The sequence below is a fragment of the Aotus nancymaae genome, unplaced genomic scaffold, assembly GCF_030222135.1.
Source record: "Aotus nancymaae isolate 86718 unplaced genomic scaffold, 86718_ANA_hifiasm-v0.15.2.pri h1tg000040l, whole genome shotgun sequence".
NCBI lineage: Eukaryota > Metazoa > Chordata > Mammalia > Primates > Aotidae > Aotus > Aotus nancymaae.
The window spans coordinates 116,785,514-116,807,061 of record NW_026988454.1 but is presented as its reverse complement, the minus strand read 5'-3'; the positions used below and the strand labels follow the sequence as shown (position 1 = coordinate 116,807,061).

The following is a 21,548-nucleotide window of genomic DNA, read 5'->3' as shown; positions in this document are numbered from 1 at the left end:
TACTTTTCTTAGTAGTAAGCATCATAATCAAATAAATAATACTCAAAGTCTACCTAACATAGGTAAATCCTTAGAAAATGAATTTACTTTGAATATTATCTCCAGTGGTAGATGCCATGACTGTTTCTGGAGATTACAGAGTAATGCCAAATTTAACTACTTTTTCCACTCAGAATGAAATTCAAATATGGATAAAACAGAGGAAAAATAGCTGATCACAGTGCCTACTAAGATTTCTGCTAAAATATTTCATGCTTGGGCATTAAACCGAATGAATTCTAAAAGAGAGAACATTTCTTTGAATAAATATATAAATCTTAACATCTTATTAGTAATAATGAAAAGTCAATAAATTAAAATTGACATTTATAATAATAATTATAAATGTCAAGATTATTTGGATTCCAATCTCATCCTAAATGGATTTTAGGGTGATACACAATATAATGATATGATCAAGATGAACCTGCATGACTTAATTCCAGAGATGGTTATTGTATATCATAGACATGATCTTTCACATAACAATAAACTATTATAAAAAGATTTTCCAAATACTTTAAGAATTCTATAATATCTAATTAAGAAACATGATCTTCATTATTACAAGTCATTCTCGCCTATTCAATAAGAGGAGTGGGCAAACTATTATGGCGGCTTCCAAAGTTTTTTGTTTTAGTGCAGTGGCAAGAACACAGCTCACTGCAGCCTGTGCCTCCTGGGCTCAGCCTCCTTAGTAGCTGATACCATAAGGGCGTGTCACCGTGCCTGGTTAATTTTTCTCTTTTTTGTTGGTGGGGGGGTAGACACAGGATCTCACCATGTTACCCAGGCTGGTCTCCGACTACTAGGACCAAGTGAGCCTCCCACCTCAGCCTCCCAAAATGCTGGGATTATAGGTGTGAACCACCATGCCCAGCCACAACTTCCTGTTTTTGTAAATAAAGTTTTACTGGAATTCAGCCATACCTATTTGTTTACTTATCAACTGCTTTCAGAATGCAATGGCAGAGTTGGGTAATTAACAGAAATCCTATAGCCCACAAAGCCAAAAATATTTATTACTTGACCCTTTAGAAATAGTACGTCAATTTCTGGTAGGGCATCAACTAGTATAACACAAATTCAAAATTAATACTTTGTACATAGAGATGTAGTCTTCTGATCACTAAAATATTGCTTGAAAAGTGTAATATAGTAGTATTAGTATGAATAATTTAGTAATAGTAGTACAATATATTAGTATTTAATGTAAATAAACTTAAGGCATTTATTTATACTCCAGAAGCATACGGCTAAGAATACACAAATGACACAACAATAACAGATGCTGTTTTGATCCTCTAAAAATTTCTAGCCTTGACTTACCATAATACCACCTTACAATTCTTAAAGTTAAGATTTTCAAAAATATTTTACCATCTTCAATTTATATTTGCCATATATAAACTGTGAAAACTAGTCATTTTTTTTTACTGTGAATAAAATTTAAAGAATAAAACTATAAACTAAAATCTAAAAATTGCTCTGTATAGTCCAAGCTATTCACATTCACTCATTTTTTAATTTATTATTTATACATGAGTGACTTTTCCTCAACTATTCGATTTCCACTTGAAGTCAAATTTCTGTACCCCTTACACGTAAAATGGTTTACCTTTCAGAATTCACTGTTTAAGATGAAAAATAGTGAAACAAATGCCTATGTATCCTTTATTTATATTCACCAATTAACATTTTGACACATTTATTTTACAAATGTATGTATGTTATGAATGTATTTAATTAAATTTTATTAATTCAGCTCATATCTCTTTTAAGACTATGGATACTTTCCTATAAAAACACGATAGCATGATCACACCTAACTTAATACATATTCCATAGTATCATCGCTATCCTGTCCATATTCAAAGTTTTCTCAAATATCCTAAAAGTGACCTATGTAGCTCTACTTTCAATCTAGCAAGCAATCAGGTTCACATACAGGTTAATTTCTGACAGGCAAGCACCAAATCTTTCTCTAAACAATCTACTTGTACATAATACATTCTCTCTTCTATCCATAAACTTGTTCTCTTGAAAAGCGATAGAAACCAAATTTCCCTACTACTTGCCTGTCAGAATCATTCAACAATGGAAGGATATTGTGATAATAGTAGGAGAAAACTGATTTTCCAATTACTTCTATAGAATCTGTTTTCCCTATGAAACTAGGAAAAAAATTGTAATCTCACCTTAGATGGTTAAAACATATTATAAATAAATATCTAAGCAACATGCATTAATCATCAAGTAAAAAGTCTTGTGACTTCCCATTCCCAGGAAGTTTTAATATTGTTATCACTAATAACTTAATAAGAATTATAAATAATTATCCAAATATAGCATTTTATAAAAAGAAACAATTAACATTTTGTAAAAGTCTAGAGTGATCTCTACTGGTCACTAAAAAAGCGAGTTTTAGAAAACTAGAAATACTTATTTTTAAACATATTTAAACAATTTTATAGTTCACTAAGCTGAATAAAGTTTTAATCATCCCATAAAAAGACTGGATAACATGTACATTACGCCTATACATTAAGAAACTGACTTCTTCAGGAATTGGTTTCAATGCTTTCAAGCTTCTACTAAAGTGTAAAACTTACATTTACTTTATATTACACCAATATTATAAAAATACATACTTCTATAAATTTTTTCTAATACTAATGTAATTAAAATATATGAATATTTTAATATTCTCTCCTGATTTCTTTAATCTTGAAAGTGAAATTGGTTCAAGTTTTCACTGCTATGCTTTCTGAGAAATTGAGATTTCCAATGGGAATACTGTCAAATATATAAAAACAAAAAGATCAGTATTCTAGTGCTTCATTTTCAATATATTTTCTATATTTTTAATTATGCTTGAACTCAAGGTATTTTCCAGCCTAAATTATACACAAGGCCTAACAAAGAGAGACCTAAATCTGCAATCGCCTTTATTGAAACCAATGAAAAATCTATACACAGTAATGAAACGGGCATGAAAATAAAAGAACTGTCAGGACATGTATTCCTAAAAATAAGCCTACAATAACTATTTTAAAGGCTGTGTGTGGTCTCGCCCATATATTTTGGCAAGATGCACTTTCTCCAACCACAGCTAGATTCATCCAAAAGCAGTGGCACTGGAGAGCCTCTGTCTCACCTGTCAAAGTTGAAGAACGTTGTTCCAAAGACCACCATGAGTCCATGGAGAAAAGCCACAGTGCTACAGCTGTTATTGATAAGCAGTTTCTACAGGAGAAAAAACTTCAAACAATTAAGCAAATCATCCTTAATAGAGATATTGACAGACATACAATGATATTCACAATTAAACGATGAAATGACAATTACTGTGTCGGCTGTGAAACAAAACACTGACAATTTGTATACTGGAATGCTCAGAGGGGAATCCTTCATAAGTAATACTAACTTATCATCTTTTCTATTCTTCCTCTGAGTAAACTTCTATACATTAGTTATCAGTTCAAAAACTATTATGTTCCCTTATTTAAACCTTAAACAACCTCCTTTATAAAACTTTGAAATTCATCTAAATTATTAAGTTACTAAATTCATCAAAATTGCTGAAGTCTGACAGCTAAGAGCACAGTAGATTAAGATTTATAAACGGAAACCTTAAATACAGTAAAACATGATTTTTTTAGACGATGCCTTAACATGTTCTTCAACCACATTATAAAAGTGGCTCACATTTTTGCTTTAGACTAACCTCCCTATAGTAAAGCACATAGACTGATGGAGTAAGCTATTAACATAAATAAAGAGGAAGAAAAATAATTACTTCAAAAAGAAATATGCCTCAGTGAACAATTCAAGTTCCACCCCCAACTTGGCAATAAAAGACATCTGAAACCAAATTGTAAAGAAATATACATGACTGTATTAAAAGTTTAGATGACAATGAATATTTCAGAATTTAACTTATTTTTCCAAGTGAGAATATTCTCTAATCTTATTTAATACTAAAACAGTTTAATTCAAAGAGAGCAGATTTTCTTTTTGTACCTTTTCCAAGAAAGCTAATACACAAAAGATTCTCATTATAAGACAGTTTTTCCTACAGCCATGTTCCCTAGCACAAAGTTACAGCAGTGCTCCAATGTATACAATAATGTCCTGCAGTTTCATTTACTATATTCTCTAAGTAAAAAGGTTCTAAAAAGATTACTTTCACTTCTCCCTAGATACGTTAAATAGCATAGCTGGGATATTATTTTTCTTTGGTTTTGTCAGTAGCATGTTTGATATAAATTTTATTAAGTGGTAGTGTATGTAACATTGCATTGTGGGTAGTAGTTTCCTGCTTTAGTCTAGCCACATCCTCAGCTGTCATATGAGCATGTTTCCCATATTTTCTGCAAGTTCTCACCTTTTTTTATTATTACAAAAATGACAGCATTCGAAGATGAATTGTTCTAATAATTACAAGAAACATGAATTACTTATACAGCTACATTAAACAAGTATGGATTACTCTGCACTTCAAAGAACAATCAAAGAAAAAAAAACACAGTAATCCTCATAAAGTGTTAATGCTATGTGAACAATGTATTAAAGTAAATTAGCATAAAAGGATTCAAGAAACAATTAAAAACAGCTAAAAGAAATTAAGCCTCTGTAATGAGATGCCAATACCATCTAACAACTGAGGTATTACATATCAGAATATAACAATTTGTAATGAGTTAAGAGCTCCAAATCTACCAAGTATTCATTAGTGAGGATTAATGTCAATATTCCCTACTAGAACTTAAGAATCTACTTTGAGGCTGTATAGAAATGAGGGGAAAAAGGAAGAGAAACCAAAAAAGCCTGAAGGAGAAAGAAAGGGAAAGAGGAGGAATTGGGGAGACAGGTAGAAGGGGAGAGATGGGTAGAATGAGGGAGGGAGAGACTGACTTAGTATTTTCTCTTCTGGCATCCAATTTCCACATAATCTCACATTTAGAAAGCTGCTAAAACCAATCAAATGAAGTTATTCAAACAATCAAGGAAATGGTGCTAGTTTGGGTTTTACATGATCTAATTAAAATAAACTGAGAAAAAATACTCTTATTACAAAAAGTACTACAAAACAATGCCCTGTATACATACATAATCAGACAAATGTGCATGTAGTTGTGTACCTAAACATATACCCCACTAAACAAGGAAATGGAATATTGCATAGTCACTATAATTTAACAGATGAAACTATACATATTTTACTAACAGAAACATTTTTCAAGTAATCAATATAAGGCCAAATCGATGCCATGTAAGTTTAAAAAACTATACATCGAATCTGAAAAAATAAAAATTGTCAAAAAAAGTAAAATAAGAAAATATAGTCACATACTAAGATGAAACAATAAATTAAAATTTTCCTTCCTAAAAACCTCATAATGGAACATTTTTAAGCCAAATTAGGACTTCTACAGTTTAAAAATTCCTACGAATCATTTTCTTTTTTTTTAATTAAAAGAAAAATAGAATTAGCAGCAAATAAAAGTCTAAAACAATCCTTAAAAAAATAAATGCATAGAAATGAGCACAATATTTATTTTTTTTATAGAGACATGGTTTCGCCATGTTGGCCAGGCTGGTCTTGAACTCCTGACCTCAGGTGACCCACCCACCTCGGCCTTCCAAAGTGCTGGAGTTATAGGCGTGAGCCACTGCGCCTGGCCTGAGCACAATATTGATAAAGCAAAACTAATGTATTTAAAATATCATTAAGAAAATAAAAAAATTAATCAAACGGTTATGATGAAGACATACATAGCATTTAAACACAAATATCTTGGTATTTTTTAAAGTTCAACCAATTCTGACACATCACATTTTATTAACTACAAAGTAACGGAGAAGCAAGATACCAACCACTCTTTTCTTTGAAATTGATTTCAAGTTCAAAACTATATCTCATTTCCGTAGCATTAAAATACATGATCTATACAGTACATCTAAACCTGATGCTTACTTCAAAAGAGCAAATACTAACATGTCCCCAAAGAGGATAACATTTTATGGGTCTTTAAAAAGCAAAAAATATATATATTTTTAAAAAATCTGTGGTTTCAATTTCTCATTATAATCATGGTATAAATCTATAATCAAGGGCTTTATTTGCAATGACTTTTTTCTAAATCAGTATCTCCTCACATGTAGTAAACTATTTCTAATGAAACACACTGTCAATTGTCAAATGTATACCAGTTATCACTGTTGTTTTTTAAATTTTTACAACAAAGTAATATTTGCTCCAAAGAGGATATATTTTCATTTTAGAAAAAAAATTCATGTAGATAATGAATATACAAACTTGAAAGCACATGATGTCACTATCTGTCTCCTGCTAGAATTTGATAGGCCTCACACAGGACAAAAAGGGCATATTTAACAATATCTACTAAACTCATGCATTAAGAATAATGATCCTGGTCCAAAAATTACATGCAAGAGGATTACCTGCAAAAAGAGAACAAGCAATTAAAAGACAAATAGATGTTGAAAATTACTCAAATTCTTATCAGGTCAATTTGGAGAGCCAAAGTACACATAAAGAAAATTTTAAGGAAGAAAATATTCAGCAAAATGTTGGATTTGTAAGATGTTTCAGTGAATACTGATGTAGAAACTATAAACTTATTCCAAAAGAAGAAAACCACTGGCTTATCATACAACAGCAGCTACCTACATATTTTCATTAACTGATTCTGCTATTATATGTACACATGAAACTGTGTTTAGAAATCCCACAAGCTATATGAACAAAACCCTCCTTTTGTTTACTGTGGATACTAATTACAGATACAGATAATATGGGTACAACTTATTTATGAAAGAGAAAACATAATTTTCCTCTCCGCATGAATAACTGCATGTTAAAAGAAAGCTTTTGCCTTTCAACGGTAAACCTGTTTATACATACAATAAGGCGTGAAAAATCTGTAGTTAAAACAGCAAAATACATTTTTGGTATTTTATCACTAAAAGTTTATTCTGAAAAAGGTCTGGACATTTGAAAAATAAAGGACTAGAATCATCCCCATGCCCTACCAGTGTATTTTGGGAAAATCAAATTTTCTCTAAAGGAACTTATGAAGATATTTGTACAGTTATCATGATCTAATATGAATCAAAAGTAGTAGAAAGAACGCAGGGATATTTTAGTTCTAACACCCTCCTATCTCCCCAGCCCTTACCTCCTTGTACATTCCAAATAATGTTTTATAATTCACTGTCTCCGCCTACCCCATTTACTTTATGCCACTCCTAGTTACTGTCACACTAGGAAGAAGTCTAACATGCAGATTTAGAGTGGCATGGATAAATGGCAAAAAATGCCTAGAAAATTGGTCTGTTCGCCTTTATAATTTTTGTTGAAAAATACTCCATCGCTCCCAACTGATGAAAACAGGAAGCTCTATTCATAAATATAAAATCCACTGCCTATGATGTATAATCATCCTAATAAGAAAATGAGTTCTATACATACTTCTCCAAAGGGGCAAAAAAGGAGATAGTTTCCCAAAGATGTTTCCAATTTTCTTCTGAATCAGAATTAGCAAATTGAGACGACTAACATACTCTGTCTGTGGGCATTATTCCTTACTACACGCAGCATTTTGTAATTTATTTCAAAGGTTTAGAAACAAAAAAAATATAGCTTCTGTTAACCCACTCTATTCTAAGCTTATAGAATCTAAAGTGAATAATCTATGTTATAACATAAGCATTTTACTTTATAGAAGATCTGCTATCAGAAACTTTGTTAACGTTCAAACTACTTAAAGAATTATATAAAATGAATACACTTCCATGAAAGATAAAAATTATTACAATCATAAAGAAAACTAAGATTCATCCAATAAACTATATTACAATTCCTATCATTCACTTTTTTAAGATCTTCCAACTAGGTATGAGATAATGGTATACATGAAAGATTACATTTAATCGTTATTGTAAAGGCCGCCATCTAAAATATTGATAATAAACTAGACAGACATGATTTAAAATTTGTAAAAACAAATGCCTAGACTAACACTTTCATGACAGCCAATTACAGTCAAGCCTAGCAAGCAGTTTGCAACCAGACCTTAAGGTAAACTTTTTTTTTTAACAATGAGTTACAGATTCACAAGTTTAAGAAGACAAGAAAAAGGAAAACAGAAGGAATCCAGCCACCCAGCAAATATGAAGCAGATCCCAGAATGTGATACAGTCCAAAGATGTAAATTATTGTAAATCATCACTGTTGTTCAGAATTTCACACAGATTCTTGAGCCAATTTTGTTCATTTATCCACAGACACAATAATGAACTAAAAAGAGGAGGCAAAAAGGCAGGGGTTGGGGGGAGAGTAGAAAGGAAAGCCCTTAACTGCAGAACTCTGCTCTACAAATGCTTAACCTTACAGGAGTTTGGGCTCCTTCAGCATTTGTATTCTATCCAAATCCTCATGAGTCACAAAAATTAAAAAGCTATATCCTTCTGGATGCCAGGAAAGGCCTTACCACAAGCCTTTTGTGAGAGAGAGAGAGAGAAAGAGAGAGAAAGAAAGAGCAAGGGGGAAAAGCCACAGTGGTAGGCAGTCCCACTTTACTTTGAGTACTGTGAGGTCACAAACCACATGATTCTGCCTCTCCAGTAATAGTGCTTGCAAAAAAAAAGGAGTTTTAAAGCTTTTGCTTTTTTGGATTGTGTGAATGCTTCATTCGCCTCACAAACAACCACAGAACCACAAGTGCGGTGCAAACTTTCTCCAGGAGGACAGCAAGAAGTCTCTGGTTTTTAAATGGTTAATCTCCGCAGGTCACTACCAGCCACCGAGACCAACAGAGTCAGTGAGTGCTCTCTAACCACAGTCTATGCAGTAATAGTAGGTCCTTCAAATATTTGCTCATTCTCTTTTTGTTTTGTTTCTTTGCTTTTCACATGTTACCAGCTACATAATTTCTTGACAGAAAAAAATAAATATAAAGTCTATGTACTCCAGGCATACTGTAAAACTAAAACAAAGTTTGGGTATGGTTTGTATTTTCAGTTTAAGGCTGCAAGCAGTATTTACAACAGAGGGTACAAGTTCTATCTGAAAAAAAAAGGAGGGACTATGGCATCAAACAGCCTCTTCAGCACAGTGACACCATGTCAGCAAAACTTCTTTTGGGGTAAGTGTTATCATATTTTAAAATCCTATAAGATATGAACCTGTTAAACATAAAGGTATGATTCTTAAACTGCTAGCTTTTCCAAGTAATATATTAAAGATCCTAATAATGCTATCTTGTTGCATTAAGAATTGAAAATGAATTTTCTGTACCTATTTGCATTTGGTATCTGTAACGTATCTAATTTTCAAAGAAATGACTTGAAATAGACAAAATTAAATTATCTCACATTGATCAAAATGTTTTCTAGAGTTACAGAAGTGAGGATATGAAAACAGTAAAAGAAACAGCTTAATACTCTCATTAACCCTCACCAGAAGAAAAATCAGATTCTAAATTTATCAAAGAATTATAAATGATTGACTCCGGCAGCTCCCAATATTTGAGCAAACTTCAAAAAGGAAACAATTTCACAAAATAACAGACCACAGAATTATCTCAACATTATGGTCTACCATGTAAAACACAGAAATAAACCTGTAGTACTGTTAACATTTTAACCAGCTCAACTAAAAGAAATCTACTTATAAATTTAAACTATATCCTATCTAAATAAGTTTGTTTCTAAACAACTGTATTTAATTATACATTCAGCTGAAACAAAATTATGATAAGCACATCACAGCCATTTTTAAAAGATCTTTATAGTTGCCCAGGATATTAAAGTTCATGGAAGTATTTTAAAACTTATATGCAACTGCATTTTTCCATATAATTTTGATTTTACATCCACACACTGTTATCCATAGTAGACCTTGTTATAAACACACAGCAAACACTGAAATGTCTAAGATTCTTTTAATCACATTCTTGGACCTACCAAAATGAATACTACTGTTTAGTCTTATAAAACATAAAGCTCCATAAGGATACCCCATATGATTTTTTAAAGCCACAACTATTAAACCATGCTGGACTTTAAAAGAAGCAGGCATAATATAGTCCCTAGTATTTAATTTCAAGTTAGTGTTGATACAGATATGCAAATGACTTTAACATTCATCAGCTAATGTGTTATTATAGTAAAATATTTAAACACACTTACAAGATTCTCTTTATGACATCCAACATGTTCCAATACAAGGCAAGTTTTTAAAATTTTTTTCTTATATCCTTTAAATTTTTTTGCTGTGTACATCTATATTAACTTTGCTTTTAACTTACAACTAATGACTGGAGTTTCCTTTACTCCTCCTACTTCATGCACTTTAACTGGCTACTACTAGAGGATCAGTCTTAGTTTAGGTCAAAGCCAAATATTAAACTTGAAGGGAGAAAAAATGCTTTCTCTTACAGGGTGATGAAAATGTACAGAATTTTACAAAAAATGTAAAATTGCTGTAGTGACTCCTTCAATAACTGTAAGTGGGCCCCCTAAGTTATAATATATACAATATAATAATCACAGATTAATTTAAAAATTTAATGATGGGTACTAAGTATTACTCTAAAAATTCCTATATTAAGGAAGCAGGACATAAATACAGCTAGACTACATTATAACACATAGCATAATTATACCTAATACATCGAAACTTTTGTTACTACTACCCAAGAGATAAAAGGAAAAAGAATGGTAAAGACTACTATTACACAGAGGGATCACTTGAAACAGGGATAATAGAGGTATCAGGGAGGGATAACAGAGACAGTTAAGTTACTCTTTAACAATATCATTGTGTTTAACTACTTATTTTAAATACATTTTAAAAACCGGATCAGGAACAAAAGTTTCAAAAAATTCTTCAGTATTAGAAGTATAGCTACACAAAGAATAATATGTTAAAACTGTCACAAAGAATATATTAAAATGTTTCTTATTCTATCATAACAGGCTTCTTATATTTCTGTAACATATGTAATAACTATTTTACATTAAAATTTCCAAAACTTGACAGAATTGTAAGTAAGGCACGGTAGTGAACTTATTTTTAACATTACAACCAATTCTTCCTCTTCTGAAAAGTGGGTTTCACCTTCCCTTTCCCCAGCCCCCAAACAGTATCTTAAACCCTCAATAGAGAACTTAACATGAACCCACTACCTCAGACTAATTACAGGTGAGTAGTGGACATCACGTATAGGTTATCATCACATTGCAAACATTTCCCCATTCTATAATCTATGTGAAGTCTAAAACCTCACTTCAGGCTTTAGATTCTTATATAATGATTATCACAACGACCTAATGAGATGTCATAAGTATGTGCTCTAATTTTGTAAAATAGTTAAAGTTTAGGCTTTTCCTAGGTGAGGAACAAAGCACATATTAACAACTGGCTCACCTCAAATATAATGAGTGAGAGAGAGAGAGTGTGTGTGTTGAGAGTAAGTCTCAGTGTCCTTGATCCCTCAGCATACTTCACCTTGAGTTAATCAAAAATTTTCAATCTGTACTGCTCAAAATCTGTCCATTATTTATCATAAATATAGCTTACTGAAAAATCACAGATGTGACTCATGGAGTATTTTATAATTAATAACAGGAAAATTTATCAGCTGACTGATTACTTAAAATCTTTGTAACTGCTTGAACAAGATGTGTGAACACTGATTTCCAAAACAGCAGCTGTGGTCCATATCAATAATAATATTTTTATGGTTTCAAGATTTAGTAGTGACAATGTTTTATAACTTGTTTCTAAAATACAGAGCTAAATTCCAAAATCTAGAGAGCAGGATTACAAAGTTAAGAACGAACACAGAAAAATCACTCTAATGCATATCAAAAGTGAAAAATGTCAAAAGTAATTCCCAAAGACTCATATAAATTACTTTAAATTATAATTATCCTAATTTCACATTACAAATTGTTAAGGATTTTTTAAATTTTTTAATTTTAAAAAATGTTTCAAAATGTAAAACACTGAAAAGAAACTGTAGAAAAAGATCTGGCTGGTCTGTGTGAAGCTCCTGATCAGTCAGTCTCTATATCACAAGGCATGAAATATATATGATTACATTATGATATATTTTAGTTATTTTAAAATTATAAAATATTAATTTATTCAATTTCACTCCTCCAGCTAACAACTGATAGTCTGACTTGTTTAAATCAGTCATGCTAAAGTTAAATTCAGTAAGATAGAAATGTTCCAGTTTGTTAAAAGAACACTGAAATATTTGATGGTTAAATAAACTGCAGGGGCAGGGGGAGCTAACTCATTGAAGGCACTAAGATTTTATCAAACACACAGAATTAATCTTTATTGAATAGAACCATTCACAAATCAAAACTCACTGTACTCCAATACTTTAAAGCAGTGCTAATCAATTACAAACCTTTTCTAGTGCTTCAACATTCATGTGCTTTCAATTTTACACACTGGTGGTCCTCAAGTACTGTATTGGGGCTGAGTTAAGACATTCTGTATCACAAGTTGTTTTTTTTTTTTCAACAAATATTCATCTAGAGGGCTTTTTCCCCCCTCTCAAGAGCTGCTCACATGAAAACTGTGGTAATATTTTTATACTGTACTTCTTTGTTGAAGCAAAAGGTTAGGGGTTACCTAAATACCTCAACTGTATATATATAAAAATACGAAAAGGTAAGTATTCATAGAAAAAAATCCAATGGGACTAGATTATTTATTTTTGCATTTCTCATGATTAATGATGCACCCGTGCATACTTGAAAATTGATGGCAAAACAGGGTAACATCTCAAATTCCTCTCCAAAGCATACAAATATCAACCTCCCATACTGTTCTAACCTTTGTTCTAGGATGCTAAGATATGACAACTCTAAGTCAATAGTGAAGTCATGCAAAAGCTCATCAAATGCATTAAAAATGCAAATACTATTACCTAACAAAAATCTTTAGATATTTTTATATGAAGGATTCACTGAAACAATCTACCTTTATAGCATCTATTAAAAATATATAAAAACATGTGGCCAAATAGACAAATGCCAACAACTCAATGTGAAAAAAAATCCTTCCTGAAAATTACTAAAATTGTAATATGGCAAAGCATAACTATTTTTTCTAGTCACTTACATGCCAGACATTATTAATTGGGTGCTAGGAAATCCAATGCTAATTTAAGCAGAGACTTCCCAATAGGTTACCTTAATGTACTATTTTTTTCTCCTGTACCAATGAACTCTGTAACTTCCACTGAAGATAAATAAAATTCTACCTCTCCACAACCCCAAAAAAATCATGAAACTCCCATAATAAACAATGAACTCCAATACTTGGTATTTTCTAAATAATAAGATATTCTAAGTTAACTGTCTAAAGTACGTGGAATTCTTCATCAAATCTGAGATGTTTAATATTTTAAAACGAATCTTTAAAAGAAGTCTCACATAATGAAATTATACACGTTAATATAATCTCTTGACGTTTCAAAAAGATTATGAAATTCACTGGATATATATTTTGATTCATGTGTTACAATTTAAAAAATAACAGGGAAACTCTATACCTTATTAAAAGAGAGTTTCCTTACTTTTTAACCACAGTCAACCACAAGCTTTTGTCCATTCAACAGCACATACACATGAATGTATGGGAAAGACCATACATTCCCATACAACTGTTTTAAGACCTGTATAGCAATTGAGATTAAATGCTCTTTTATTATATTATATGCAGTATCTTCACTTTATGTAGAATTCTTAGGAATTTCCTCCCCTTTATACTACTTATTAAGGGCACAGGACTCAAGGTTTGGAACAGTGTTGAATGGATGTAAGCAAAATGTTATCAAACATTTTAGGTTTTGTTGTTAATGTTGAATAGAAAGAAGCCTAACTAAAGCAAAGTTTTTCATAAACATGCTTTCTTCTACTAATAAACAGAAACTGCATCATTTAACATGATATACAAAAAAATCCCCGAATAAGATGGGATGTAGAATTAAAACGGGTCTTTAAGGGCTAGTTGCCACATAAGCACATGCAGAGGAAAAAAAAAATTGTTATTCATGCATTTCCTCTACTCTATATTGTTAATAATTATAAATCCAATATACACCCAAGGAACAAAAATCACACCAAGGGTGATTTGAGCTCTAAATAAAAGATAAATGTTAGTTTACCTTGATTAGATGATTTTCATCTTTTAAATAAACTCACAAAACAAGGAAATCTCTGACATATAGACATATGCAATTTTCAATAATGTTTAAGATAATTAAAAATTATCATACTGATGTTAGATAATTTACCAAGTTAACATTATTCTCAGAACTATATTTAAGTTTATTTTGGTGAACAGTTTAAAGACTCTGTTATCTCCACTATTCCTACTGTCAATTATCTTATATATTAGACTTCTATTAGATTAATGATGTTTCTAAAAAGGTGTATCTAAATATCCTATGTAAGGCAAATAATTTTTACCACAAAGTCAAATAAAGTAACCTTATTTTACATTTCACTTACACTTTTTTTTTACATCAATGATGTCTACCAGAATCATTACATACCATCAACTATAAACATGTATTTACATAACAGACTAAGTTAAAACTCAAGAACCTAAAACACATTTGTAGGTTCCCCGAATATTACATGAACCATACCATTATTTACATATTTCTTACAGCCATGTATCTTACACCTACATCTATTTTGTGGTTCAGTAAAAGAAAAAAAAAGGCAAGAAAAGAAAAATGCTAGCCAAATAACAATAACAATCACGAATAAGGTTTTAAAAACATATACATGCAGTCTTTCTTTGGAAAAATCAGAATAATAATGTGATATTCCACAGAACTTCATAGGAACACGATATATTTTTATACAGAAACAAAATACGTGTCACGTATGTTCAATTTAAATTTCCTCTGGCTATCAGTTTGTCCTAATGCTTTTATACATGGCATATGCACATGCATGAGTGTGAATGCATTCACACCAATGACTATACAGAACTTGTAATAATGATTATAAACCAGGAAAAAAATTGTAAATTATTTAACTGACATACTATTTATAATTCTGTCATGAAAAGGATTAAAAAAAATTTGCATGTATGTTAACAAATGTCAATCTAAAAAACCAATAACAGGGATTAGGCATCTAATTAGGAATTTCAAAACTAAAATAATCTTGTAAAATCCAAGGATGTTATTTTCCAGTTATAAACTTAAATAACAATAATTAAAAATTGATATCTATTAAACAAAGCATTAGAGTTTATAAGGGCAAATATGAATGGAATTATCTGCTAATAGCGTCCTATTTATAAATATTATCTCAAGGAACAACTCTGGCTTGAAGTTAAACAGGTATATTTTCTCATTTACCATGTAACCTGGGTAAATAATTTAAGCATTGAATTTCTAATTTTTCTATAATAATTGCTAGAATTAACTTTCTTTTTAAATTTCTGTACTGAAATTCCCAGTTTAAGACTTCAAATTCCCAATATAATCTTTAAGTGAAAAGACATAATTCTACTAGATGATTACAAATTATTTAAATGAAGCTAAACAATGTGAATTTACTTTGAAGCTGAAAAGAAAGGATCATCACATTTATTTTACTATGTAATAAGGTACTACATTTTTACAATATGTCAACCTACTGCTGTATCACTATAACTTGATCCTAGAAAATCAATGGATATCAAAAAGGTACAAAGTGTAGATCCTATTTAATTAATTACAATTTTATTATAAGATACTTTAATGCAAATACAGCCCCTTAAAATATATATTTTTGGAGACAAAAGTAAATTCTCATTTTATTTCATAAACTTCTATCAGATTATAGATATCTGTAACAACTGTATAGGATCACAGAAAGAAAACTTCTTTACACCGAAAATCCACATTATTTCAATCACTATGTTTTCCATAAAGCTGATACCTGTAGAAGCACATAAGCATTTCATATTAAGAACCTAAACACCCAATTCAAAAATATTAAGACATCATGAAGTAATCTATGAGAAAACTCCCATCAAGACAACAGCATCTTAACATTTGGCAGGATAAATGGTTACAAAAGATAATCTAAGAAGATTAATTTTTACCTCTCATGAAATCTGTAAAGCATTTAGGTAATTCAGCTTTGACAAAATGCAGGAAAACTTGCTACTGCTCTTATAAGGGTCAATGCAAAAATGAAATATTTAAGAAGATAATACATAAGCAGATACTACTTACAAAGACAATGTACATGGTGTATTTCTAAAGGAATGTAAATATACGAATCAGTGTACTCCAACCTTTGATCATTAATCCAACCTCCTTTCCACAGAAGAAACTCCTTTTTTCATATCATAGACTCCAGTGTCCACACAGAATTCTTTATATTCGCCGAGTTTTCAAAATTAAACATATATACATAGTCTCTCTCTCTCTCTGTAATTTAGAAGAAAAACTTAACATTTTAAAAACTTTTTACCCCTAGTAACCACCTTATTTCAAAAGTGTTAGCCAGATAAAGACAATGAATATTGTCAGGAAAGTTTTATTCTCGATTCCATAGTAAAGATTTAACAATAACCTTCCCTTGTAACATGCATAAGCATATTGCAGAATATTTTTGTACACCAATAGGACTAGAGAAAACACATGAAGAGATCTGTTTTTAACATTATCACTCACAAGTACCCAGGAAGAAAATTTAGAGCCATGTGCTGATTATTAGGCCTATTTTCATTTTCATAAATATTCCAGATCTATCAAGACACAAAACACACTAAAATCAGAATCAAGGTACACTTAAACAACTATTTTTTTAAATATCAAAATACTTGGCTTAAATGGCTAAATTATTTAATTATTAAATGGTTAAACCACTCTATATATGTAAAAAAAAATTTTTGCTGAGATGTATTCAAACCATTTTCTTGACTATAAAATTAAATCCTGTGCTCCAACAAATTATGTAACACAGTATTTTTTATAAAGTATTTATTTACAAAGTAAATATATATTAGAGATGTTCAAAAAGATAGAAGTGATTTTCTATGATGTAACTTTATTAATACATGTAAATTTTCTACCTTTGTTTTAAACTTTCTTCATTCAAATACGTGGTCAATTCATTGAATATTTTTGACCCAGAAACATCTTAAATGCTGTTTTAAAGGAAAACTTTAATAAAAATTGCCTTACTCATTATTATAAACTGGCATGAAAATATTTTCAAAAAAAATATTTTTTGAAAACTTGTGCAAACAGTGTGCTCTGAAAACTTACATACTTAAAACTTAAGAAATGAACACAAAAAATGCAAACAAATGCATAAAACTACCTAGCAACAATAATGTAGTGAGAAGTCAACCCCTAACATAGGAGATATACATACGCTTTTTTAAAATAAAAGCTCAAATTAAAGCTTGCCTTTTGAACTGCCCATATGAACAGAACAACATTCCAATGACTTACAGAATTTTCTTCTAAACTGGCAAGACTGAAAAGAATCACATCCAATTCCTATTTTGCAATTATAATGTATGATACTTTCTTTAACCATAAGAGTATCATTTATTCTAAATTTCCTGGAAAGGCTTGCCATTGCATTTTTCCTGTACGTACCTCTTCCTTATCAATTATGGTGTATCTCCAGCATTCGAAGAAAAAAAGCTCCAAAATTCTAACTGCATTTCAAATACATAATTAAACCAATATATACAAGGGCTACTCTAAAAAATACTCATTTCTAGAAGGCCAGAAAATCTTATTTTTTTAAGCTGATGCATCTACACATAGAAAGTAACTTTTAGTAAGTTCTTTTGCGACGCCATAATGATCTGCTCCAGAAACTCAAGGGTACCTAAAACAACGAACTACCTGTTCTAGCCATGCTTAGGAATGTGTCCAAATCATTTTTATTGATTTAACCTTTATAGGAATGCTACATATCCTCAGAGCAAAACATTTTGAATGTATTTATAATATGATACACTTCTAGAAGCCATGAAAAAGAAAGCTAAAAACAAATCTAAGACGCCTCTCCACCGTTGGTTGTTATATGTTTATTTTTGTTTATTTGAAACAAATATTAAATAAATATTAAATAATTCTATTTGCGAAAACTCACGTTGGTACTACTGTAAGTAGAAATAAAAATTTATTTTAAAAAAAAGTACATTTAAGTAAATTCTAACTTTAAGAAATAAAACTCCTGACTTGACAATGATGTTACACCTATAAATTTTAACGGATTCTAAATGCTTCTTTCATACTCTAATTACACATTAATCACGGAATCTACACACAAATCAAACTTATACTTACAAAATTCAGTCTTTATTGAATAAACTTACGTTGTACTCTAGTTTTCAACCTCAGAGTTTACAGATAAAGTTCTCTGCAGCCCATCTTTCTAGCTTTCTGTAAGTGATACTTTACAAATAGTTTCAACAGCTAATGATTGCATTAGGTATGTTTGCCAAATAATTCACAATATTATGCTTCCTCACATTATGGTTCATCATTTGCTAACTTAAACCTCACCTCTAAAGAAGTTATACTTTCACTACAGATTGTTCTCTTAAAAAGGGCAAATAACTTTTGAGCATTTCCAGATGTAGCTCTCATAAAAAAAGAAAAATTATAGGCAAATTATCAAGAAATTATAAAATTAGTAATAAAAATACAATAAAACTGGTATCATTTCTGATTACTTCAATGATCACATATAAGTTTATATAAAAAGCCGACGGTACTATATTTTGAAATCAGAAACTTATGACAGCTACAAGAGCACTGATTTCAGGTAGCTACCAGTAGGTAAAACAACCAAGTATATTTCAGTGTCAGACAAGAAGCTCTGATAATTACTGAGCATGTGATAAAAATAATAATGCTATTTTTTATCAAATAGTTAACTTTTTTATTCTGGGTGATATAAATTTGGGTTCAGCTATACTATTTCATTTTGTCATCAATTTTTTATAAAACATTCAAGTATGCATGAGATTATACTTAACTAAAATAAAAATAATTTATATGCAGCCTTTTTCTCTGGAGCAGGGCTGGGACTAGGATGAGACAAGGTAGGCATCTAGGGCACAAAATTTCGGGAGGTACTCACTCTTGCACAATCCTCAAAAACAGTGCCTCCTTAAATTTTGTGCCCTAGGCACTTTGCCTGCCTCACCCAAGTTTTAGACCTGCACTGGAGACACATGAGCATAAACCATTTATACTAATGTGAGTATAAAATGACAGGTACTAAGCAGAGTGACATAAAACATAGAAATAAAGTAATATAAAAAGAAAAATTAAAGGAGATATATTTACATTAAATATCCTGCAAAGTAAGATAGTTATGGCCTTACTGCTTGATTATAAGGCAAAGTAATCTTACTACTTGACTATAAGGCTTTAAGAAAAAAGGGATTGAAAGAGTATGTTCTATTAAAGAATTCACTAGCCTATACAAGACTTCTTACATTACAGTGGTATCCAAATCTGGCTGATCAACAGAATTGCCTGAGGAGTAAATCTTGGGGAAGAGGAGCTCATGGAGGGAAAACCTTGGGAACTTTTTCAAAACAAAACTCCCTAGGTAAATTAGCTAAAGTTGTGAGCCAACAGATAGTCAACTCTTAATACCCCTAGAAATAAGCTAAAGACAAAGTGCATATCCAAAATATATTATTTCCAAATTGTATCCCCACTAAACATTTGTAAAGCTTGTTCACAAGGAAAAATTAGTTCCTTTCTTTTTTTCCCTTTCTTCCAACAGAAATGTTAGTCAATGGTTATGTCTTTAACAAGTAATATCAATAAGGAAAATAAAGTGAGAAGTACAGAGGATTCCGTAAGATGACTATAGCCAAAAACATTAATATTCTTATTTTTCTATTAGGTTCAAATAGCTATTCTAAGTACATAATTAATCTATTCCAAAACTTTAAACGTTAGTTGTCTAAAATTACCTAAAATTTATTAAAGTTTTAATTTAATTAGATCTATATTAACGTATTTTGAAAAAATCAATGTACCTAACATAGACTATAATTTTTATAGAGTATACCTTAATTGAAACTGTACTTTCTTAGCTTTTGTTGTTGAACAAAAACTGTACCCGAGTACTATGATAAACCCTTTATAAACATTATTTCCTTTAATTCTTACAACTCCCTATATGAGACATGTATCATAATTATTTACAGATGAGGAAGCTGAGAATGAGGTAAAAGAACTCGCTCAAGGTTACAGAAATGAAGAGGTGGGATTCCAACCCAAGCCTTTTAACTCTTAATTACCACTTTACAGTTATGACCTAAATGAAGTTAGTTCCTAGTCCTCAACCAATTTCATCTGTAAAGGTGTTAGCTCTCAGAAACATAATTATTCTAAAGTTATTAAACTGATAAAATATAAACAGGAATAATATAGGTGTATAATAACATAATTCATTATAAAAAATGAATTAGGATTTACAAAGTTATAATTGGAAGTTAAAGCTTAGAGATTAAGGTTATCTAGGTCTCTTAGCATATGTGTGGGGGTATGGGTCTTTGTAGACAGGGCTATGAGACCATAGTATAAGGAATGCTACTGATAAATATAGGAAGTAGGATTTGATTCCAGATCTGACACCAAAACCTACGATTATAATCATATTTAGAATACATTATTTTAATTTTATAAATAAGGATAATCTAGAAGTCATTAAATTACCCTGTACATATCTTTAAGAAATACTAATCCGACCTGAACCAAAGAGATTAAGAAAAAATAAAACTGTATCAAGGAATAAGATTAAGGTGAGGTTTATGTAGCTCCCTTCTCCCCCCGACAAGGTCTCACTCTGTCACCCAGGCTAGAGTGCACTGGCATGATCACAGCTCACTGCAACCTTGACCTCCTGAGCTCAAGGGATCTTCCTGACTCAGCGTCCCAGATAGCTTGAACTACAGGCATGCACCACCACGCCCAGATAATTTTGTAATTTTTTGTAGAGGCAGGTTCTCGCCATGTTGCCCAGGCTGCTGTCGATCTACTGGGCTCAAGCGACCGTCCCACCTCGGTCTCCCAAAGTGCTGGGATTACAAGCATAAGCCACCACACCTGGCCTTTAGGTAGGGTTTGATTAGAAAACAAAAGTTTCAAGGAACTAGATAATTCTTCATCATTATAATCGATAATTAATGTCCACAATACACATATATACTTCATGTAATATAAAAATATCATTTAGGAGTAAAAACACTGAACACCAAGAATGTATAATCCTCTTTATTTATAAAATTAAAATAATATATCATAAATATGATTATAATCATAGGCTTTGGTGTCAGATCTGGAATCAAATCCTACTTCCTATATTTATCAGTAGCATTCCTTATACTATGGTCTCATAGCCCTATCTACAAAGACCCATACCCCCACACATATGCTAAGAGACCCAGA

The 21,548-nt window shown here is 31.0% G+C and overlaps 2 protein-coding genes across 9 annotated transcripts in view; one reads left to right on the top strand and one right to left on the bottom strand.

Annotated features, from left to right (window-relative positions):
• SUPT3H (SPT3 homolog, SAGA and STAGA complex component) overlaps positions 1 to 21,548 on the bottom strand; it is a 513,545-nt gene that overhangs the window by 455,694 nt on the left and 36,303 nt on the right. The window contains exon 1 of one of the 6 annotated variants that reach the window (XM_021676097.2): positions 10,258 to 10,402. The exons of 4 other annotated variants lie outside the window; for them this stretch is intronic. In XM_021676097.2, coding sequence (XP_021531772.1) covers positions 10,258 to 10,283 — 26 coding nt within the window. In that variant the 5' untranslated portion in view covers positions 10,284 to 10,402. Of the gene's footprint in view, positions 1 to 10,257; positions 10,403 to 21,548 lie in introns of those variants that run through there. One more of the 6 variants, XM_064361003.1, reaches the window with a different exon arrangement.
• Positions 8,611 to 21,548, top strand: part of RUNX2 (RUNX family transcription factor 2) — a 221,506-nt gene continuing 208,568 nt past the window's right edge. Inside the window, exons 1-2 of one of the 3 annotated variants that reach the window (XM_012448780.3) lie at positions 8,611 to 8,888; positions 9,089 to 9,212. In XM_012448780.3, coding sequence (XP_012304203.1) covers positions 8,751 to 8,888; positions 9,089 to 9,212 — 262 coding nt within the window. In that variant the 5' untranslated portion in view covers positions 8,611 to 8,750. Of the gene's footprint in view, positions 8,924 to 9,088; positions 9,213 to 21,548 lie in introns of all 3 variants that reach the window. The other 2 variants (XM_012448782.3, XM_012448779.3) reach the window with 2 other exon arrangements.